The 25026-nt window shown below is 40.9% G+C and overlaps 1 protein-coding gene across 1 annotated transcript in view; it reads right to left on the reverse strand.

Moving 5' to 3' along the window:
- Positions 1-25026, reverse strand: part of HROB (homologous recombination factor with OB-fold) — a 108153-nt gene that overhangs the window by 56457 nt on the left and 26670 nt on the right. The window contains exon 6 of the mRNA XM_053700060.1: positions 21044-21152. Coding sequence (XP_053556035.1) covers positions 21044-21152 — 109 coding nt within the window. The remainder of the gene's footprint in view (positions 1-21043; positions 21153-25026) is intronic.

Raw genomic sequence — 25026 nt, forward strand, 5'->3', positions numbered from 1 at the left:
AGTGAAGACCAAGTCGCTGCCTTACATATCTGGTCAACAGAAGCCTCGTTCTTGAAGGCCCATGTGGAAGCCACGGCCCTAGTGGAATGAGCTGTGATTCTTTCAGGAGGCTGCCGTCCGGCAGTCTCATAAGCCAATCTGATGATGCTTTTAAGCCAAAAAGAGAGAGAGGTAGAAGTTGCTTTTTGACCTCTCCTTTTACCAGAATAAACAACAAACAAGGAAGATGTTTGTCTGAAATCCTTTGTAGCCTCTAAATAGTATTTTAGAGCACGAACTACATCCAAATTGTGCAACAAACGTTCCTTCTTTGAAACTGGATTCGGACACAAAGAAGGCACGACTATCTCCTGGTTAATATTTTTGTTAGAAACAACTTTCGGAAGAAAACCAGGTTTAGTACGCAAAACCACCTTATCTGCATGGAACACCAGATAAGGAAGAGAACACTGCAGAGCAGATAACTCTGAAACTCTTCTAGCAGAAGAAATTGCAACCAAAAACAAAACTTTCCAAGATAATAACTTGATATCAACGGAATGTAGGGGTTCAAACGGAACCCCCTGAAGAACTGAAAGAACTAAATTAAGACTCCAAGGAGGAGTCAAAGGTTTGTAAACAGGCTTGATTCTAACCAGAGCCTGAACAAAAGCTTGAACATCTGGCACAGCCGCCAGCTTTTTGTGAAGTAAAACAGATAAAGCAGAAATCTGTCCCTTCAAAGAACTTGCAGATAATCCTTTCTCCAAACCTTCTTGAAGAAAGGATAGAATCTTAGGAATTTTTATCTTGTTCCATGGGAATCCTTTAGATTCACACCAACAGATATATTTTTTCCATATTTTATGGTAGATTTTTCAAGTTACAGGCTTTCTGGCCTGAACAAGAGTATCAATGACAGAATCTGAGAACCCTCGCTTTGATAAAATCAAGCGTTCAATCTCCAAGCAGTCAGTTGGAGTGAGGCCAGATTCGGATGTTCGAACGGACCTTGAACAAGAAGGTCCTGTCTCAAAGGTAGCTTCCATGGTGGAGCCGATGACATATTCACCAGATCTGCATACCAAGTCCTGCGTGGCCACGCCGGAGCTATCAAGATCACCGATACCCTCTCCTGTTTGATCCTGGCTACCAGCCTGGGAATGAGAGGAAACGGTGGGAACACATAAGCTAGGTTGAAGCTCCAAGGTGCTACTAGTGCATCCACTAGAGTCGCCTTGGGATCCCTGGATCTGGACCCGTAGAAAGGAACCTTGAAGTTCTGACGAGACGCCATCAGATCCATGTCTGGAATGCCCCACAATTGAATTATTTGGGCAAAGATTTCCGGATGGAGTTCCCACTCCCCCGGATGAAATGTCTGACGACTCAGAAAATCCGCTTCCCAATTTTCCACTCCTGGGATGTGGATTGCAGACAAGTAGCAGGAGTGAGTCTCCGCCCATTGAATTATTTTGGTCACTTCTTCCATCGCCAGGGAACTCCTTGTTCCCCCCTGATGCTTGATATACGCAACAGTCGTCATGTTGTCTGATTGAAACCGTATGAATTTGGCCTTTGCTAGCTGAGGCCAAGCCTTGAGAGCATTGAATATCGCTCTCAGTTCCAGAATATTTATCGGGAGAAGAGATTCTTCCCGAGACCAAAGACCCTGAGCTTTCAGGGGTTCCCAGACCGCGCCCCAGCCCACCAGACTGGCGTCGGTCGTGACAATGACACACTCTGGTCTGCGGAAGCTCATCCCTTGTGACAGGTTGTCCAGGGTCAGCCACCAACGGAGTGAATCTCTGGTCCTCTGATCTACTTGTATCGTCGGAGATAAGTCTGTATAATCCCCATTCCACTGACTGAGCATGCACAGTTGTAATGGTCTTAGATGAATTCTCGCAAAAGGAACTATGTCCATTGCCGCGACCATCAAACCTATTACTTCCATGCACTGCGCTATGGAAGGAAGAAGAACAGAATGAAGTACTTGACAAGAGCTTAGAAGTTTTGATTTTCTGGCCTCTGTCAGAAAAATCCTCATTTCTAAGGAGTCTATTATTGTTCACAAGAAGGGAACTCTTGTTGACGGAGATAGAGAACTTTTTTCTACGTTCACTTTCCACCCGTGAGATCTGAGAAAGGCCAGGACAATGTCCGTATGAGCCTTTGCTTGTGGTAGAGACGACGCTTGAATCAGTATGTCGTCCAAGTAAGGTACTACTGCAATGCCCCTTGGTCTTAGCACCGCTAGAAGGGACCCTAGTACCTTTGTGAAAATTCTTGGAGCAGTGGCTAATCCGAATGGAAGTGCCACAAACTGGTAATGCTTGTCCAGAAAGGCGAACCTTAGGAACCAATGATGTTCCTTGTGGATAGGAATATGTAGATACGCATCCTTTAAATCCACCGTGGTCATGAATTGACCTTCCTGGATGGTAGGAAGAATTGTCCGAATGGTTTCCATTTTGAACGATGGAACCTTGAGAAATTTGTTTAGGATCTTGAGATCTAAGATTAGTCTGAATGTTCCCTCTTTTTTGGGAACTACGAACAGATAGGAGTAGAATCCCATCCCTTGTTCTCCTAATGGAACAGGATGAATCACTCCCATTTTGAACAGGTCTTCTACACAATGTAAGAATGCCTGTCTTTTTATGTGGTCTGAAGACAATTGAGACCTGTGGAACCTCCCCCTTGGGGGTAGCTCCTTGAATTCCAGAAGATAACCTTGGGAGACTATTTCTAGTGCCCAAGGATCCAGAACATCTCTTGCCCAAGCCTGAGCGAAGAGAGAAAGTCTGCCCCCCACCAGATCCGGTCCCGGATCGGGGGCCAACATCTCATGCTGTCTTGGTAGCAGTGGCAGGTTTCTTGGCCTGCTTACCTTTGTTCCAGCCTTGCATTGGCCTCCAGGCTGGCTTGGTTTGAGAAGTATTACCCTCTTGCTTAGAGGATGTAGAACTTGGGGCTGGTCCGTTTCTGCGAAAGGGACGAAAATTTGGTTTATTTTTAGCCTTAAAAGACCTATCCTGAGGAAGGGCGTGGCCCTTACCCCCAGTGATATCTGAAATAATCTCTTTCAAGTCAGGGCCAAACAGCGTTTTCCCCTTGAAAGGTATGTTAAGCAATTTGTTCTTGGAAGACGCATCCGCTGACCAAGATTTTAGCCAAAGCGCGCTGCGCGCCACAATAGCAAACCCCGAATTTTTCGCCGCTAATCTTGCAAAGTGGCGTCTAAAGTAAAAGAGTTAGCCAATTTAAGAGCATGAATTCTGTCCATAATCTCCTCATAAGAAGAATCTTTATTGAGCGACTTTTCTAGTTCATCGAACCAGAAACACGCTGCTGTAGTGACAGGAACAATGCATGAAATTGGTTGTAGAAGGTAACCTTGCTGAACAAACATCCTTTTAAGCAAACCCTCTAATTTTTTATCCATAGGATCTTTGAAAGCACAACTATCTTCTATAGGGATAGTAGTGCGTTTGTTTAGAGTAGAAACCGCCCCCTCGACCTTGGGGACTGTCTGCCATAAGTCCTTTCTGGGGTCGACCATAGGAAAAAATTTCTTAAATATAGGGGGAGGGACAAAAGGTATGCCGGGCCTTTCCCATTCTTTGTTTACAATGTCCGCCACCCGCTTGGGTATAGGAAAAGCTTTGGGGGGCCCCGGGACCTCTAGGAACTTGTCCATCTTACATAACTTCTCTGGAATGACCAAATTGTCACAATCATCCAGAGTAGATAACACCTCCTTAAGCAGAGCGCGGAGATGTTCCAATTAAAATTTGAATGTAATCACATCAGGTTCAGCTTGTTGAGAAATTTTTCCTGAATCTGAAATTTCTCCCTCAGACAAAACCTCCCTGGCCCCCTCAGACTGGTGTAGGGGCATGTCAGAACCATTATCATCAGCGTCCTCATGCTCTTCGGTATTTTCTAAAACAGAGCAGTCGCGCTTTCGCTGATAAGTGGGCATTTTGGCTAAAATGTTTTTGATAGAATTATCCATTACAGCCGTTAATTGTTGCATAGTAAGGAGTATTGGCGCACTAGATGTACTAGGGGCCTCCTGTGTGGGCAAGACTGGCGTAGACGAAGGAGGGGATGATGCAGTACCATGCTTACTCCCCTCACTTGAGGAATCATCTTGGGCATCATTTTCTCTAAATTGTTTGTCACATACATCACATCTATTTAAATGAGAAGGAACCTTGGCTTCCTCACATACAGAACATAGTCTATCTGATAGTTCAGACATGTTAAACAGGCATAAACTTGATAACAAAGTACAAAAAACGTTTTAAAATAAAACCGTTACTGTCACTTTAAATTTTAAACTGAACACACTTTATTACTGAATATGTGAAAAAGTATGAAGGAATTGTTCAAAATTCACCAAAATTTCACCACAGTGTCTTAAAGCCTTAAAAGTATTGCACACCAAATTTGAAAGCTTTAACTCTTAAAATAACGGAACCGGGGCCGTTTTTATATTTAACCCCTATACAGTCCCTGGTATCTGCTTTGCTGAGACCCAACCAAGCCCAGAGGGGAATACGATACCAAATGACGCCTTCAGTAAGCTTTTTCTATGTATCTGAGCTCCTCACACATGCATCTGCATGCCTTGCTTCCCAAAAACAACTGCGCATTAGTGGCGCGAAAATGAGGCTCTGCCTATGATTAGAGAAGGCCCCCAGTGAAAAAGGTGTCCAATACAGTGCCTGCCGGTTATTTAACATAATTCCCAAGAATAAAATAACTCCTCAAAGCTATAAACTATTAAAAATGCTTATAAATCAATCGTTTTAGCCCAGAAAAATGTCTACCAGTCTTTAAAGCCCTTGTGAAGCCCTTTATTCCTATTTAATAAAAATGGCTTACCGGATCCCATAGGGAAAATGACAGCTTCCAGCATTACCAAGTCTTGTTAGAAATGTGTCATACCTCAAGCAGCAAAAGTCTGCTCACTGTTTCCCCCAACTGAAGTTAATTCCTCTCAACAGTCCTGTGTGGAAACAGCCATCGATTTTAGTAACGGTTGCTAAAATCATTTTCCTCTTACAAACAGAAATCTTCATCTCTTTTCTGTTTCAGAGTAAATAGTACATACCAGCACTATTTTAAAATAACAAACTCTTGATTGAAGAATAAAAACTACATTTAAACACCAAAAAACTCTAAGCCATCTCCGTGGAGATGTTGCCTGTACAACGGCAAAGAGAATGACTGGGGAAGGCGGAGCCTAGGAGGGATCATGTGACCAGCTTTGCTGGGCTGTTTGCCATTTCCTGTTGGGGAAGAGAATATCCCACAAGTAAGGATGACGCCGTGGACCGGACACACCTATGTTGGAGAAAACTACATTTAAACACCAAAAAACTCTTAGCCATCTCCGTGGAGATGTTGCCTGTGCAACGGCAAAGAGAATGACTGGGGTAGACGGAGCCTAGGAGGGATCATATGACCAGCTTTGCTGGGCTCTTTGCCATTTCCTGTTGGGGAAGAGAATATCCCACAAGTAAGGATGACGCCGTGGACCGGACACACCTATGTTGGAGAAACTAAGTTTTTTTTTTTAAAAAAAAAGTGAATTCTTGTGAGAACTGGATGCTGAGTGGACAAATTTCATTTTTTTTTCTTTAGAATTATAAGTATAGTGCTTTTCTGTTTAGAATAATTTAGTAGATGAACTATTTAATAGCTCCAATGACTTGACTAGATCATCTGGAAGGCCTTTTGAATGGTTTTACGCTCCATGAAGATTTGATAAATGGCCAAAATGTTTATTTAATTTATTTTCAATTTTTTCAACATTTTTAGCACAAGGGGTGTCCCCGCCTGACATTTGCATTTCCTGCTGTCATGCAGAATAGCAGAGCCACTTTCAGTGTGTGGCGTTCCTAAACTCACACTTTATGGGGAATAATTATGCGCTTTTGACTTGAACCTTTATTTTTGAGAGTATTCTAGGGATTTTTCTAAGGCTTGAGTAGCTGACAAATGTATAAATCTTTTCATAAGAGTTATTTTCACTAAATGATATGCAAAACACACATATTGGCTAAATCTCATCTCTCTCATCTACAAATTACTGAACAAAAAATTCCCTAAAAATAAACCTTCTTATATGAAACAATGGGAGCATGAACTCCAGATAGCACCCATAGAAACACAATGGGTCCTAACCTTCACCTCAACTAAAAAAAAAAAATCTTCTTTCTCCCCAAACTTAGTAGAACTAAATTACAAAAACCTTTCACAATGGTACCTTACCCCCCCCCCACAAACTCCACAAGATTTACCCACAGGCATCCCCCCTTTGCTGGAGGCATTGTGGCGAGATAGGGACCATGACACATATGGTGGTCATGCCCCAAAATAAAATCACTGTGGGATCAGATTTCTAAATACATAAATAAATTGGCGGTCAACATCACACTCGACCCTACTATAGTCTTACTGAACCAAACACCCAAAATAAGATGCACATTAGGGCTGCACGATTAATCACTGCAGTTTTAAAACCGTGAGAGTATGCAATTTTTAGCCCCGCCCCCTTTGACTTCACCTATGACGTACAGGAGGGCCGAGGGCCGCTGACTTGCCGTGCCGCCTTGCGACATTGAGTCGACTTACCGGGGAGCGCTGTGGCTGATGCGGGATACAGGGAGGGGGGTGCGCGCGCTGTGGCTGACTGATGCAGGTTACAGGGAGGGGGTGCGCTGATAGTGGTTACAGGCGGTGCTTATGATGTTAAAGGGGGTGCTTATTGGGGGTTACAGTGAGAGCTGATGGGGCTTGTGTAGGTTACAGAAGGGGGTTACAGTGGAAGCTTATTTAGGTTACAGAGGGGGGCTTATAGGTGTTACAGGGGGTGCAGACGTGAAAATCGCGATTAAATCGCAATTGCTATTTTTTATAGAAACAAAACGCAATATTTCCCCCCCCCTCCCCCATATCGCCCAGCCCTAATGCACATATAGGAAAAAATGATTTACATGTATGATAACCTGCGCATAAAGATTAATACCCAGATTCTGGAAAAAGCAGAAATACCAAAATTCTCTCAGTGGGTATCAGAAGTAAACACGATCTTAAACCTGGAGAAACTTCATTATAGCTTCCTGGGAAAAACAGAATTTATGCTTACCTGATAAATTACTTTCTCCAACGGTGTGTCCGGTCCACGGCGTCATCCATTACTTGTGGGAAATATTCTCCCCCACAGGGAAAGGCAAGGAGAGCACACAGCAAGAGCTGTCCATATAGCTCCCCCTCTGGCTCCGCCCCCCAGTCATTCGACCGACGGTTAGGAGAAAAAGGAGAAACTATAGGGTGCTGTGGTGACTGTAGTGTATAAAGAAAAAAAATTTCAACCTGATTAGGAAACCAGGGCGGGCCGTGGACCGGACACACCGTTGGAGAAAGTAATTTATCAGGTAAGCATAAATTCTGTTTTCTCCAACATTGGTGTGTCCGGTCCACGGCGTCATCCATTACTTGTGGGAACCAATACCAAAGCTTTAGGACACGGATGAAGGGAGGGAGCAAATCAGGTTACCTAAATGGAAGGCACCACGGCTTGCAAAACCTTTCTCCCAAAAATAGCCTCCGAAGAAGCATAAGTATCAAATTTGTAGAATTTGGCAAAAGTGTGCAGAGAGGACCAAGTCGCTGCCTTACATATCTGATCAACAGAAGCCTCGTTCTTGTAGGCCCAAGTGGAAGCCACAGCCCTAGTAGAGTGAGATGTGATTCGGTCAGGAGGTTGCCGTCCGGCAGTCTCATAAGCCAATCGGATAATGCTTTTCAGCCAGAAAGAGAGAGAGGTAGCAGTAGCTTTTTGACCTCTCCTCTTACCAGAGTAAACGACAAACAAAGATGAGGTTTGTCTAAAATCTTTTGTTGCTTCTAAGTAGAACTTTAAAGCACGAACAACATCTAAATTGTGTAATAAACGTTCCTTCTTTGAAACTGGATTCGGACACAGAGAAGGAACAACTATTTCCTGGTTAATATTCTTGTTGGAAACAACTTTTGGAAGAAAACCAGGCTTAGTACGCAAAACAACCTTATCTGAATGGAAAACCAGATAGGGTAGATTACATTGCAAAGCAGATAATTCAGAAACTCTTCTAGCAGAAGAAATAGCAACCAAAAACAGAACTTTCCAAGATAATAACTTAATATCTATGGAATGTAAAGGTTCAAACGGAACCCCTTGAAGAACTGAAAGAACTAAATTTAGACTCCAAGGAGGAGTCATGGGTCTGTAAACAGGCTTGATTCTAACCAAAGCCTGAACAAAAGCTTGTACATCTGGCACAGCTGCCAGTCGTTTGTGTAACAAGACAGATAAAGCAGAAATCTGTCCTTTTAGAGAACTAGCTGACAACCCTTTATTCAAACCTTCTTGGAGAAAGGAAAGAATCTTTGGAATTTTAATCTTACTCCAGGAGAATCCCTTGGATTCACACCAGAAGATATATTTTTTCCATATTTTATGGTAAATCTTTCTAGTCACAGGTTTTCTGGCTTGGACCAGAGTATCTATCACAGAATTCGAAAACCCACGCTTGGATAAAATCAAGCGTTCAATTTCCAAGCAGTCAGCTGCAGAGAAACTAGATTTGGATGTTCAAATGGACCTTGTACTAGAAGATCCTGTCTCAAAGGTAGCTTCCATGGTGGAGCCGATGACATATTCACCAGTTCTGCATACCAAGTCCTGCGTGGCCACGCAGGAGCTATCAGAATCACAGAGGCCTTCTCCTGTTTGATCCTGGCTATGAGCCTGGGAAGGAGAGGAAACGGTGGAAACACATACGCTAGGTTGAACGACCAAGGCGCCACTAATGCATCCACTAGTCGCCTTGGGATCCCTGGATCTGGACCCGTAGCAAGGAATCTTGAAGTTCTGACGGGACGCCATTAGATCCATGTCTGGAATGCCCCATAATTGGGTTAACTGAGCAAAGACCTCTGGGTGGAGTTCCCACTCCCCCGGATGGAAAGTCTGACGACTCAAATAGTCCTCCTTCCTGGGATGTCAATAGCAGATAGATGGCAGGAGTGATTCTCTGCCCATTGGATAATCTTGGTTACTTCCTTCATCGCTAGGGAACTCTTTGTTCCCCCCTGATGATTGATGTACGCAACAGTCGTTATGTTGTCCGACTGAAATCTTATGAACCTGGCTTCCGCTAGCTGAGGCCAAGCCAGGAGCGCATAGAATATTGCTCTTAGTTCCAAAATGTTTATCGGGAGAAGCGACTCTTCCCGAGACCATAGGCCCTGAGCTTTCAGGGAGTCCCAGACCGCGCCCCACCCCAAGAGGCTGGCGTCGTTCGTGACGATGACCCACTCCGGTCTGCGGAAACTCATTCCCTGAGACAGGTGATCTTGGGTCAACCACCAGAGAAGTGAGTCCCTGGTTACCTGGTCTACTTGAATTTGGGGAGACAAGTCTGTATAGTCCCCATTCCACTGATTGAGCATGCACAGCTGTAATGGTCTTAGATGAATTCGAGCAAAAGGAACCACGTCCATTGCTGCGACCATTAGTCCTATTACTTCCATGCACTGAGCTATGGAGGGTTGAGGAATAGAATGAAGAACTCGACAAACGTTTAGAAGCTTTAGCTTTCTGACTTCTGTCAGGAAGATCTTCATTTACACAGAATCTATTATTGTTCCCAGAAAAGGAACCCTTGTGGACGGTGACAGTGAACTCTTTTCTATGTTCACCTTCCACCCGTGAGATCTGAGAAAAGCCAACACAATGTCTGTGTGGGCCCTTGCTTTGGAAAGAGACGACGCTTGGATTAGGATGTCGTCTAGATAAGGTGCTACAGCGATGCCCCTCGGCCTTAGGACCGCTGGAAGGGACCCTAGCACCTTTGTGAAAATTCTGGGAGCGGTGGCTAAACCGAATGGAAGAGCCACGAACTGGTAATGTTTGTCCAGAAAGGATGAACCCTTGCTGAACAAAAATCTTTTTAAGCAATCCTTCCAATTTTTTATCCATAGGATCTTTGAAAGCGCAGCTGTCCTCTATAGGAATAGTGGTGCGCTTCGCTAGTGTTGAAACAGCTCCTTCAACCTTCGGGACCGTCTGCCATGCGTCCCTTCTAGGGTCTACTATGGGAAACATTTTCTTAAATATAGGAGGTGGGGCAAAGGGTACACCTGGCTTCTCCCACTCCTTTTACACTATGTTTGCTACCCTTTTGGGTATTGGAAAAGCGTCGTCGTGCACTGGGACCTCTAAAAATTTGTCCAATTTGCACAACTTCTCTGGTACTACCATAGAATCACAGTCATCCAGAGTAGCCAATACCTCCTTTAGCAAAGCGCGGAGATGTTCTAGCTTAAACTTAAATGCTACTATATCAGGTTCTGCCAGTTGAGAAATTTTTCCTGAGTCTGAAATTTCACCCTCAGACAGCCCTTCCCTCACAGCCAATTCCGATTGATGTGAGGGTAAAATAGATAAAGCATCGTCAGCGTCTGATTGTTCATCCCTTTTATCTGTATTTAAAGCTGAACAATCACGCTTTCTCTGAAATGCTGGCAGTTTGGATAAAAGATTTGCTATAGAATTATCCACTACTGGTGTTAATTGTTGCATAGAAATAAGCACTGGCGCGCTAGGTGTCGCCTGCGCGGGCAAAGCTGGTGTAGACACAGAAGGAGAGGATGTAGAACTATCCCCACTACCTTCATTAGATAAATCATCTTGGGCAACATTATGAAATGTAACAGAGCTGTCCTCATTTTGTTTGGACGCTATGGCACAATTATCACAAACACTCGAAGGAGAAACCACATTTGTCTCTACACACACAGGACATAGGTTATCTGATGGCACAGACATGTTAAACAGATTTAGGCAGGCAAACAATGCAATAAAAACGATTTTAAACAAAAACGTTACTGTCTCTTTAAATAATAAAATGACACACTTTATTTCTGAATGTTCAAAAAACTATGAAGGCAATATCCGATTTTTCTGAAATTTGGACCCCAGTGTCTTAATGCTTAGAAAGTATTGCACAGCAAATATGGAGACTCTAGCTCTTAAAACAAGCAAACCGGAGCTAATTGTTGGATTTAACCGTTTTTATACACCACAATCCCTGCTTACAGCATTGCTGCAGCTTTTACCTTTCTTAGGGGTCAATCATCCACAGAAATAAGCCTTCTGGAGTCACTTTCTGAGCCACAGGACCCTCTCACATGGAACTGCATGCACTGCCTTGAAATTAACTGAAGTGCCAAAATGAGGCCTCCTCCCTCAGTACACTAGAGTGAAGGGGCCTTCCTGACTAGATTTAGGTGTCTAAAGCAAGCCAGATCAATAAAAAACATCCCCAAGTGTATATGAGCTTATAAAACATTTCAATTGTCATCATATTGTAATAAAAAACAATCCATTTGGCCCCTGACAGTGTCTACCAGCATAAAAATCAAAAAGGGGAAGCCTGTTATCTTTTTTGCGGAGGTGAAAGAAAAATGGCTTACCGTTTTCCCTGAGGGGAAAAATGACTGTCATCTAGCATTAGCCTGTGTTGTTAGAAGGAGACTAGTCATACCTGAAGCAGATAAGTCTGCAAACTGTTACCCCCAACTGAAGTTCTCTGGTTTCAACAGTCCTGCGTGGTAACAGCAATGGATTTTAGTTACTTGTGCTAAAATCATAGCCCTCTTAAACAGAAATCTTCATCACTTTTCTGTTGTAGAGTAAATAGTACAAGCCAGCACTATTTTAAAATAACAAACTCTTGATAGAAGAATAAAAAACTACAACTAACACCACAAACTCCTCACCATCCCCGTGGAGATGCTACTTGTTCAGAGCGGCAAGGAGAATGACTGGGGGGCGGAGCCAGAGGGGGAGCTATATGGACAGCTCTTGCTGTGTGCTCTCCTTGCCTTTCCCTGTGGGGGAGAATATTTCCCACAAATAATGGATGACGCCGTGGACCGGACACACCAATGTTGGAGAAACAGGACTTTATACTGGATGTTATATTTATATGGGAACAAAACCCAAACGATACAAATATATGAACACATCATAATCAATTCCAACTGACACACTTACCTCTGGATATTAGGGTTGTTAAAATTAGTTATATGAACAATAAATGTGTGGTACAAAATATCTTTATGAAAATAATATACGAATCATTTATGTATACTACCGCTTCTTGTTCAAGTTCTCAAAGCTAAATGATGAACAATAATTTCGCTATGTAGTTACCCGATGATGCTGTTGTAACCATTTAAAAACATAATTTATGTAAGAACTTACCTGATAAATTCATTTCTTTCATATTGGCAAGAGTCCATGAGCTAGTGACGTATGGGATATACATTCCTACCAGGAGGGGCAAAGTTGCCCAAACCTCAAAATGCCTATAAATACACCCCTCACCACACCCACAAATCAGTTTAACGCATAGCCAAGAAGTGGGGTGATAAGAAAAAAGTGTGAAAGCATAAAAAAATAAGGAATTGGAATAATTGTGCTTTATACAAAAAAATCATAACCACCACAAAAAAGGGTGGGCCTCATGGACTCTTGCTAATATGAAAGAAATGAATTTATCAGGTAAGTTCTTACATAAATTATGTTTTCTTTCATGTAATTAGCAAGAGTCCATGAGCTAGTGACGTATGGGATAATGAATACCCAAGATGTGGATCTTCCACGCAAGAGTCACTAGAGAGGGAGGGATAAAATAAAGACAGCCAATTCCGCTGAAAATAATCCACACCCAAAACAAAGTTTAAATCTTATAATGAAAAAAAAAACCTGAAATTATAAGCAGAAGAATCAAACTGAAACAGCTGCCTGAAGTACTTTTCTACCAAAAACTGCTTCAGAAGAAGAAAACACATCAAAATGGTAGAATTTAGTAAAAGTATGCAAAGAAGACCAAGTTGCTGCTTTGCAAATCTGATCAACCGAAGCTTCATTCCTAAACGCCCAGGAAGTAGAAACTGACCTAGTAGAATGAGCTGTAATCCTCTGAGGCGGAGTTTTACCCGACTCGACATAAGCATGATGAATCAAAGACTTTAACCAAGACGCCAAAGAAATGGCAGAGGCCTTCTGACCTTTCCTAGAACCGGAAAAGATAACAAATAGACTAGAAAATTTTTAGTAGCTTCAACATATTTCAAAGCTCTAACTACATCCAAAGAATGCAACGATCTTTCCTTAGAATTCTTAGGATTAGGACACAATGAAGGAACCACAATTTCTCTACTAATGTTGTTAGAATTCACAACCTTAGGTAAAAATTTAAAAGAAGTTCGCAACACCGCCTTATCCTGATGAAAAATCAGAAAAGGAGACTCACAAGAAAGAGCAGATAATTCAGAAACTCTTCTAGCAGAAGAGATGGCCAAAAGAAACAAAACTTTCCAAGAAAGTAATTTAAATGTCCAGCGAATGCATAGGTTCAAACGGAGGAGCTTGAAGAGCCCCCAGAACCAAATTCAAACTCCAAGGAGGAGAAATTGACTTAACAGGTTTTATACGAACCAAAGCTTGTACAAAACAATGAATATCAGGAAGACTAGCAATCTTTCTGTGGAAAAGAACAGAAAGAGCAGAGATTTGTCCTTTCAAGGAACTTGCAGACAAACCTTTATCCAAACCATCCTGAAGAAACTGTAAAATTCTAGGAATTCTAAAAGAATGCCAAGAAAAATGATGAGAAAAACACCAAGAAATATAAGTCTTCCAGACTCGATAATATATCTTCCTAGATACAGATTTACGAGCCTGTAACATAGTATTAATCACAGAGTCAGAGAAACCTCTATGACTGAGAATCAAGCGTTCAATCTCCATACCTTCAAATTTAAGGATTTGAGATCCTGATGGAAAAAAGGACCTTGCGATAGAAGGTCTGGTCTTAAAGGAAGAGTCCACGGTTGGCAAGTGGCCATCCGGACAAGATCCGCATACCAAAATCTGTGAGGCCATGCTGGAGGCACCAGCAGAACAAACAAGCACTCCTTTAGAATCTTGGAAATCACTCTTGGAAGAAGAACTAGAGGCAGAAAGATATAGGCAGGATGATACTTCCAAGGAAGTGACAATGCATCCACTGCCTCCGCCTGAGGATCCCTGGATCTGGACAGATACCTGGGAAGTTTCTTGTTTAGATGAGAAGCCATCAGATCTATTTCTGGAAGTCCCCACATTTGAACAATCTGAAGAAATACCTCTGAGTGAAGAGACCATTCGCCCGGATGTAACGTTTGACGACTGAGATAATCCACTTCCCAATTGTCTATACCTGGGATATGAACCGCAGAAATTAGACAGGAGCTGGATTACGCCCATACCAGTATTCAAGATACTTCTTTCATAGCCAGAGGACTGTGAGTCCCTCCTTGATGATTGACATATGCCACGGTTGTGACATTGTCCGTCTGAAAACAAGTTCCAAAATGTTGATTGGTAATCTCACCTCCTGAGATTCCCAAACCCCTTGTGCTGTCAGAGACCCCCAAACAGCTCCCCAACCTGTCAGACTTGCATCTGTTGAAATCACAGTCCAGGTCGGAAGAACAAAAGAAGCCCCCTGAACTAAACAATGGTGGTCTGTCCACCACGTCAGAGAGTGTCGTACAATCGGTTTTAAAGATATTAATTGAGATATCTTTGTATAATCCCTGCACCACTGGTTCAGCATACAGAGCTAAAGAGGTTGCATGTGAAAACGAGCAAAGGGGATCGCGTCCGATGCAGCAGTCATAAGACCTAGAATTTGAATGCATAAGGCTCCCGAAGGGAATGATTGAGACTGAAGGTTTCGACAAGCTGAAACCAAATTTTAGACGTCTCTTGTCTGTCAGAGACAGAGTCATGGACACTGAATCTATCTGGAAACCTAAAAAGGTTACCCTTGTCTGAGGAATCTCAGAACTTTTTGGTAAATTGATCCTCCAACCATGTTCTCGTAGAAACAATACAAGTCGATTCGTATGAGATTCTGCTAAATGTGAAGACTGAGCAAGTACCAAGATATCGTCCAAATAAGGAAATACCACAATACCCTGTTCTCTGATTACAGACAGAAGGGCACCGAGAACCTTTGTAAAAATCCTTGGAGCTGTTGCTAGGCCAAACGGCAGAGCCACAAACTGGTAATGCTTGTCTAGGAAAGAGAATCTCAGAAACTGATAGTGATCTGGATGAATCGGAATATGCAGATATGCATCCTGTAAATCTATTGTGGACATATAATGCCCTTGCTGAACAAAAGGCAGAATAGTCCTTATAGTTACCATTTTGAATGTTGGTATCCTTACATAATGATTCAATATTTTTAAATCCAGAACTGGTCGGAAGGAATTCTCCTTCTTTGGTACAATGAAGAGATTTGAGTAAAACCCCAGCCCCTGTTCCAGAACTGGAACTGGCATAATTACTAAAGCCAACTCTAGATCTGAAACACATTTCAGAAATGCTTGAGCCTTCACTAGATTTACTGGGACACGGGAAAGAAAAAATCTTCTTGCAGGAGGCCTTATCTTGAAGCCTATTCTGTACCCTTGTGAAACAATGTTCTGAATCCAAAGATTGTGAATCGAATTGATCTAAATTTCTTTGAAAAATCGTAATCTGCCCCCTACCAGCTGGGCTGGAATGAGGGCCGCACCTTCATGTTGACTTGGGAGCTGGCTTTGGCTTTCTAAAAGGCTTGGATTTATTCCAGACTGGAGATGGTTTCCAAACTGATACCGCTCCTGTAGGGGAAGGATCAGGCTTTTGTTCCTTATTGTGACGAAAGGAACGAAAACGATTAGTAGACCTAAATTTACCTTTAGATTTTTTATCCTGTGGTAAAAAAGTTCCTTTCCCCCCAGTAACAGTTGAAATAATGGAATCTAACTGTGAACCAAATAATTTATTACCCTGGAAAGAAAGGGAAAGCAAAGTTGACTTGGAAGACATATCAGCATTCCAAGTTTTAAGCCATAAAGCTCTTCTAGCTAAAATAGCTAGATATATATACCTGACATCAACCCTAATGATATCAAAGATAGCATCACAAATAAAATTATTAGCATGTTGAAGAAGATTAACAATGCTATGAGAATTATGATTTGTTACTTGTTGCGCTAAAGCTTCCAACCAAAAAGTTGAAGCTGCAGCAACATCCGCTAAAGATATAGCAGGTCTAAGAAGATTACCTGAACATAAGTAAGCTTTTCTTAGAAATGATTCAATTTTCCTATCTAAAGGATCCTTAAAGGAAGTACTATCTGCCGTAGGAATAGTAGTACGCTTAGCAAGAGTAGAGATAGCCCCATCAACCTTAGGGATTTTGTCCCAAAACTCTAATCTGTCAAATGGCACAGGATATAATTGCTTAAAACGTTTAGAAGGAGTAAATGAATTACCCAAATTATTCCATTCCCTGGAAATTACTTCAGAAATAGCATCAGGGACAAGAAAAACTTCTGGAATAACTACAGGAGATTTAAAAACCTTATTTAAACATTTAGATTTAGTATCAAGAGGACCAGATTCCTCTATTTCTAATGCAATTAAGACTTCTTTAAGTAAAGAACGAATAAATTCCATTTTGAATAAATATGAAGATTTATCAGCATCAACCTCTGAAACATAGGAATCATTATCAGAATCAGAATGAGGATGTTCATTTAAAAATTCATCTGAAAAATGAGAAGTTTTAAAAGACCTTTTACGTTTACTAGAAGGAGGAATAACAGACATAGCCTTCTTAATGGATTTAGAAACAAAATCTCTTATGTTAACAGGAACACTCTGAGTATTAGATGTTGATGGAACAGCAACAGGTAATGTAACATTACTAAAGGAAATATTATCTGCATTAACAAGTTTGTCATGACATTCATTACAAACAACAGCTGGAGGAACAGATACCACAAGTTTACAACAAATACACTTAACTTTGGTAGATCCAGCATCAGGCAGCGATTTTCCAGAAGTATCTTCTGATTCAGGGTCAATCTGAGACATCTTGCAATATGTAATAGAAAAAACAACATATAAAGCAAAATTGATCAAATTCCTTAAATGACAGTTTCAGGAATGGGATAAAAAGCCAGTGAACAAGCTTCTAGCAACCAGCAGCAAATAAACAATGAGACTTAAATAATGTGGAGACAAAAATGACGCCCATATTTTTTAGCGCCAAAAAAAGACGCCCACATTATTTGGCGCCTAAATGCTTTTAGCGCCAAAAATGACGCCACATCCGGTAACGCCGACACTTTTGGCGCAAAAACGTCAAAAATGACGCAACTTCCGGTGACAAGTATGACGCTGGAAATAACAAAGAAAATTTTTTTGCCCCAAAAAAGTCCGAGCCAAGAATGACGCAATAAAATAAAGCATTTTCAGCCCCCACGAGCCTAACAGCCCACAGGGAAAAAAGTCAAATTTTAAGGTAACAAAAAAATTGATTATTCAAATTCATTATCCCAAATAATGAAACTGACTGTCTGAAATAAGGAATATTGAACATCCTGAATCAAGGCAAATAAATGTTTAAACACAAATATTTAGAACTTTATAAAAGTGCCCAACCATAGCTTAGAGTGTCACAAAAATAAGACTTACTTACCCCAGGACACTCATCTACATGTAGTAGAAAGCCAAACCAGTACTGAAACGAGAATCAGTAGAGGTAATGGTATATATAAGAGTATATCGTCGATCTGAAAAGGGAGGTAAGAGATGAATCTCTATGACCGATAACAGAGAACCTATGAAATATACCCCGTAGAAGGAGATCATTGAATTCAAAGAGGCAATACTCTCTTCACATCACTCTGACATTCACTGCACGCTGAGAGGAAAACCGGGCTCCAACCTGCTGCGGAGCGCATATCAACGTAGAATCTAGCACAAACTTACTTCACCACCTCCACAGGAGGCAAAGTTTGTAAAACTGATTTGTGGGTGTGGTGAGGGGTGTATTTATAGGCATTTTGAGGTTTGGGAAACTTTGCCCCTCCTGGTAGGAATGTATATCCCATACGTCACTAGCTCATGGACTCTAGGTAATTACATGAAAGAAAATGGCTTAATAAAAAAAAAAATAATGTTAAGTTATTTTCACTAATATTAAGTTTTTATAGTTATTAAAGTTTTTGTTTGTATAAAAAGGGACTTGTGTTCCTACAACTACAAGCTTTTTTTTCCCCTTCTCATTTTCAATTTAATTGCAGGGCATAATTGGAAGCATAATGACACTCAGATGAAGCTCAGAACAGTCACAATGGGTTCAATATTTCCTTATTTATTGGGTCACTATAATAGCCAAGAACCAAGATCTCTCGAAAGGTGTGTAAAAGACAACTGGAAAATAATTTAAATTCATATTTAATCAATTATACTATTTTCAAACGTTCTACAGCTAAAGCACAAAGACCCATTTTTTATTGTACCAAAATCTGCTGTGGAATCTAACACAGTCAGCAGAATTGGAGAATTGAATTCTCCAATGTCTTGACCATCAGAAGTTCATCCCTTGGGGTTTTTGAACAATAGCAAAAGGAACTGTGCTAAATTCACTACACATTTTCTTAGCGTAGCTAGTAAATCAGTTACAATTCTCTCATTTCTGTTTACAAATAATACCAACATGGTTTTACATACTTATATGACATCCTCCTGCAGCGTATATACATACATATTAATAAAGTGCTGGAGAGGGGGACCATAAACCACAGCCCCTTCCAAGATTGATACATTATCCCTTAAAGATTGATGTCATATCCATTAAAGTTTATACAAAGAAAAGAAAAAAAAAAAAGGGACAGTCTAGTCCAAAATAAACTTTCATGATTCAGATAGGGCATTTAATTTTAAACAATTTTCCTATTTACTTTTATCACCTATTTTGCTTTGTTCTCTTGGTATTATTAGTTTAAAGCTAAACCTTATAGGTTCATATGCTAATTTATTAGACCTTGAAGGCCGCCTCTTATTTAAATGCATTTTTTTTATTATTATTATTATCGGTTATTTGTAGAGCGCCAACAGATTCCGCAGTGCTATTAACAAAGGCAGAGGTCTTTTAAAACCAATAACAATTCTGGTGTAGACTGTCCCTTTAAGAATATAGTTTCATTATTTTTACATTTCCCGGCAAATATAGATATATAATAAACGTGTCCATTTTACCCACATAAATAGGAGAAGAAGCGAGGGGGAAAGTGTGTGCGTAAGAGCTAAGGAAAAAAAGTGATCTTAAAGAACAAAAATCTTCTCATTATTAGTGAGTGAAAATAAATAAAAACTTTTGACTTATGACCATCAAACCTCAACCTCATCCGCTATTTCTTTATTGAATCAGCTACAAAGACTAACACTTAGGAACTGGTGAAACGGTAGAGGCTAATGAAGCCAGTTAAGGCATAAAAGACTAAAGACCTGAATCTTGCCCACTGTCTAACAGTTTATCTAGAAAGCATCCTTCCCTGCACCTTCAAGGGGCAACTGCCATTTTCTAAACTTGTTTTTCATACAGAGCTAACTTCAGACAATAGAACAAGAAGAACATTGGTTTATGGCCTGAGCAAAAGGAAAGGTGAACATTCAATTCTACGGCATATTCGGAACAACTTTTGAAAGGAAAAAATAGGAAACAATAGCCAGATGGAAAAAAAAAACAAAAAAAAACAACAATTAAAAATAAACTAGCTAAAGTCACTACTAACCAAATCGTTTTTTTCCAGAGAGGTACTGTGTTCTATTAAAATCACAGTATGATATTGCTGCTAAGATGAGTTAATTTAAAAAAAGGCAAAAATAACTAAAAGGGACATAATTCTTTTTTTTTCTTTAGCGATTAAAAAATAAAGGAAAAAAAATGTAGGTTTTACGTCCCATGATTCAGACAGAATATACAATTTTAAACAACTTTCCAATGTACTACTATTATCAAATTGTATTTGTTTTCTTGTTATCCTTTGTTGAAAAGCAGTAAGGTAAGTTCAGACGTTTGAACGCGTGTGCTACACTATATGGCAGCATTTTTGCAACAACGTTTTACATTAGCAAGCGCACTAGATGGCAGCACTATTTCCTGTCATGTAGTGCTGCAGACATGTGCACGCTACCGATCTATAATCTCTTCAACAAAGAATAGCATGAGAACGCAAATTTGATAATGGAGAATACAATTTTAATAAAGGTTTTAAATTTACTTCTATCTGAATCATGAAAGAAATGTGGGTTTCATGTCACTTTAATAAAAGGGACAATTTGAAATGCAATGAAAACATTAATTTTATATGTAGGTATCTTAATTCAGTAGTTAATTGCCTATATAAAACTAAAGATACATAAATGCTGCAGCTGATTGGCTCATCGCTGCGTCAGCATTTTTCTGGGGCTCCATAGCAGACTTTAAAGGGACAGTCAACTCCAAAAGGTTCGTTTAAAAAGATAGATAATCCCTTTATTACCCATTTCCAAGTTTTGCATAACCAACATTCCCTCTGTGATAACCTTGTATCTAAGCCTCTTCTGACAGCCCCATGAAAACATGACTATTTGTTATCTATTGACTTGCATTTTAGACAAGTGGTGCTGTGTTGTGCACAACCTCACGGGCGTGAGCACATTGCTATCTATATGGCCCACATGAAGTAGCAGTCTTCTGTTGTAAAAAGCAAATTAAAAAAATCATGTGATAAGAGGCTGTCTGTAGTGACTTAGAAACAGGCAGAAATTAAGAAACTTAAATGTTATAAAGTATATTAATATAATGTTGATTGTGCAAAGCTGGGGAAATGGTAGTAACGGCATTATAACAATTTTGGTGTTGACTGTCCCTTTAACTATCCTTTAAGGGGGTTAAACACAGACTTGCAGGGTTAGTAGCGTAAAATTAAATGCTCAAATTATTTATGCACCAATGTTACACACATACTCCTGAGCCTACCTCAAAAGGCTCTCATAAAACATTTTTTACTTCTATGTCCCTTTAAATTATCTCAACTCCCAGGCTAAGCCACTTACCCGTTGGATCTCTAAATACTGCACTTGCATCCCCATTTGCTCGAGTCAAAGATTTGAGAGCAACAGCCATTTGAGGGACCTTGTTCTTTGGAAGTTGCTTTAGAGCAGCCTGAAATGGTGCAAATGACAAAAGGAAAGTGATTTTAGTGATATTTCAATACTTAAACAAAACATCTCCAGATATGAACCATTTCACTGGTCATTGGGTTTATTCTAACACATGCTTGAGGACAGTAGCATCAACAGGAGAAATTAAGTAAATGTAAGTTTGTTTATTCAATACAAAAGAGTTACTTATTAAACCAAGCCTCTGGGTATTTGTATTGTGTACTTGGTGTATGTCTTTGCATTGGATCTAATGAATGTTTGTCCGATAAAGCTTTTGAAATGGTTGATGCACAGTTTCTGTCCTTTAGCCTGAGGCAGGTCTAATCTTCTGGCTGAATGGCTTTACTGTGAAAACCTATACACATATTCAATTCCTCTAACCTGGCAACATGTAAGAAATGTGAAACACACTAAATTTATGCTTAACTGATAAATGTCTTTCTTTCCGGACATTGAGAGTCCACGACGTCATTCCAATTACTAGTGGGATATTCAACTCCTGGCCAGCAGGAGAAGGCAATAAGCACCCCAGCAAAGCTGTTAAGTGTAACTTCCCTTAACCATAATCCTCAGTCATTCAGCCAAAGGAAAATGGGGAAAAAAAGAAACACAAGGGTACAGAGGTGACTGAGGTTTACTCAAAAAAACTGCTGAATTATAAAAAAATTTTTTATAAAGGGCGGGGTCGTGGACTCTCCATGTCTGGAAAGAAATTTATTAGGTAAGCATAAATTTTGTTTTCTTTCCTATGACATGGAGTCCACAACATCATTCCAATTACTAGTGAGAACTAATACGCAAGCTAGAGGACACAGAATGAACAGGGAGGGAGAAAAAGGCAGGGGGACCTAAACAGAAGGCACCACCACTTGAAGAACCTTTCTTCCAAAAGAAAACTCAGCCGAGGCAAAAGTATCAAATTTGTAGCATTTGGATAAAGTATGCAAAGAGGACTATGTAGCCGCCGTGCAAATCTGTTCCACAGAAGCTTCATTTTTGAAAGCCCAAGAAAAGGAGGCAGCACAGTGGACCTACCTAGTGGAATGAGCCGTAATATTCTTTTAGGAGGCTGCTGTCCAGCAGTCTCATAAGCAAAACTAATCATACTTTTTAACCAGAGGGAAAGAGTAGTAGAAGTGGCCTTCTGACCCTTACGCTTTCCCGAGAAAATGACAAAAAGGGCAGAAGATTGCCAAAAATCTCTAGTAGCTTGTAAGAAATTTTTTAGAGCAAGTACAACATCCAAGTTATGCAAAAGAAATCCCTTATGAGAAGAAAGATTAGGACACAAAGGAGGAGGAACAATTTCCTGATTAATTATTCGATCCGATACCACCTTAGGGAGAATCCCCAATTTAGGACGAAGGAACACCATATCTGCATAAAAAATAGGGTACGGAGAGTCACACTGCAGATTTGAAAGCTCAGAAACTCTGCGAGCGGAAGAAATAGCAAGGAGGAACCAAAACCTTCCAAGATAACTTTATACAGTATCAACAACATGCATCAGCTCAAACGGAGCCTGCTCCAAAAAATCTAAGAACTAGGTTAAGGCTCCAAGGAGGAGAAACAGGATTAAACACAGGCCTGAATCTGACCAGGGTCTTAACAAAAGTTTGAACATCTGGCAAAGCTGCCAGACAGAGAAAAAGAATAGACAGTGCAGCAAACTGATCCTTCAAAGTACTGACTGACAAACCTTTCTCCAGGCCATCCTCAAGAAAAGATAAAATGTAGGGATCCTCCCCCGGCTCCAGGAGAAACCCTTAGATTTGCACCAATAAAGAAAATTACACCATACCTTATGGTAAATCCTGCAAGTGACAGGATTACGAACCTGAAGCATGGTCTTAATGACCGCCTCAGAAAAAAAACACATCTAGTCAAAACTAGGCATTCAATCTCAAAGCAGTCAGCTTCAGAGAATGCAGATTTAGATGGAGGAATGGACCCTGAAGTATAAGGTCCTTCCTCAGAGGAAACCAAGGAGGAAAAAATGAAATCCTCGCCGGATCCGCAAACCAGATCCTGTGAGGCCATGCAGGAGCAAATAGAATGCTCTCTCCTATTGATACGAGCAAAAACTCGTGGAAGGAGAGCAAACAGAGGAAAACGAGAATGCTAGAGAGAAAATCCAAGGAACTTCTAGGGTTTCTATCAGAGCGTCCTGAAAAGCTTCAGACCTTGAACCGAGCTTTAGAAACTTGGAGATGGACGAGACGTCAGAGTCAGCTCCGGAACCCTCCACCTGTGGGTGAACCTGACAACACTTCAGGGTGGAAAAACCCACTCCCCAGAAAGGATAACGGTCTGCTTAAAAAAATAAAAATAAAAAAAAATAAAAAAAATCTGCTTCCCCATTGTCCATTCCTGGAACGGAGAAGGCAGGTAGTAGAAAATCATGAGCTCCTGCCCACTGCAGAATACAAGTCACCTCCTTCATGACCAAGGATCTCCAAGTTCCTCCCAGGTGGTTAATGTAAGCCACGGAGGAGATTCTATCCGACTGGAATCTGATAATCCGACTAAATACAATTGAGAACAAGCTGACAAGGCATTGAAAATTGCTTTCAAATCCAAAATGTATATGGGAAGGAAGAGAAGACTCCTGGGTCCACAGACCCTGAGCTATAAGAGAGAGCTTGAAACTGCTCCCCAGCCTAACAGGCTGGCCACCTGGAGTCACGAACACCCAGGAAGGTCTCAGGAGAAAAAAAAAAAAAAAAAAAAAAAAAAAAAGATACCTTAGTAAAAAATTCCAGAGAAATCCTCTACGAGAGAGAATCAATTGTTAGGGGGATCCAGATCTATTCTCTGTGATAAATCTGAAAGGTCCCCTTACCATGGACAGAATTTGTATAATTGCAGAGGTCCTCAGAGAACCATAAACATTTTGCACAGCCGTGCCCGGATCTGAACCTGGGTCTCCTGGATCCCAGGCTGTTTCTCTATGTCTGCACCACCAGAAAAAGAAATGTCTATGAAAGTAACCATCAGAGCAACAACCTCCATGCATTTAGGCACTGATGGACGAATAGCAGATTGGAGAAAAAAGGGAAGAAATTCCCACCCGTTTTGGAAACGCAAAAAGAGATTTGAATAAAATCCTTGATTCTGTTTCTCTACAGGAACAATATTCTCCCAGGGAGGATAGTCCTCCATCTGATCTGGTTTATGAATAGTCAGGACAGGAGAAATCTGCCCCTTGGAGGGCAAGATCTGAATTCTATTCAGAAAACCCCAGATACTAGTCCATAGCCCAAGGATCTGGGACATAGTGTATCCAAGTCTGCCGAGAAAAAAGGAATACCTGCCCCCCCCACTGGATCGTGGACGGACATCTTCATGCTGATCCTGAATCAGAGGAAGATTACTTGGCTTACAGCCCCTTAATCCAAGGTTGACAAGACCTTCCATGGGACGTTTGAATCCATGAACCACTAACCTTCAGCTTGCTAAGCAGCTAAGCTAACCAGTGGACCACTTCTAAAGGCTATCTTGCATTATAGATAAGAAATAGCCAGCTCTACAGTTCAGATTCATCCTGGATCTCTTCAAAGGAAGACCCCTCAGAAAGATATTGTAACTGGTATGTCACCTCAAACCTACCACACCCGAAAATCCCAGGTGGTCTCCGAGTCCAGGTCCTGACCATGCCTGGTCCTGCTTGACTTCCAAGATCAGATAGGATCGGGAGAATTAAGGCAGCGAGGCGGTATACAGATTGTATATTCTTTCTTTAAATAAGCTTCCAGCTGATATTAAGAAGCTTCAATTGTTCCCGTAAAAAAGAAATTTACAATGGGGAGGTACAGCATATGTCACAGACATCAGAGAAAAAATGCCTCAATATGAGGACAATAAAATAATGAGTC

Source organism: Bombina bombina, chromosome 1, assembly GCF_027579735.1.
Source record: "Bombina bombina isolate aBomBom1 chromosome 1, aBomBom1.pri, whole genome shotgun sequence".
NCBI lineage: Eukaryota > Metazoa > Chordata > Amphibia > Anura > Bombinatoridae > Bombina > Bombina bombina.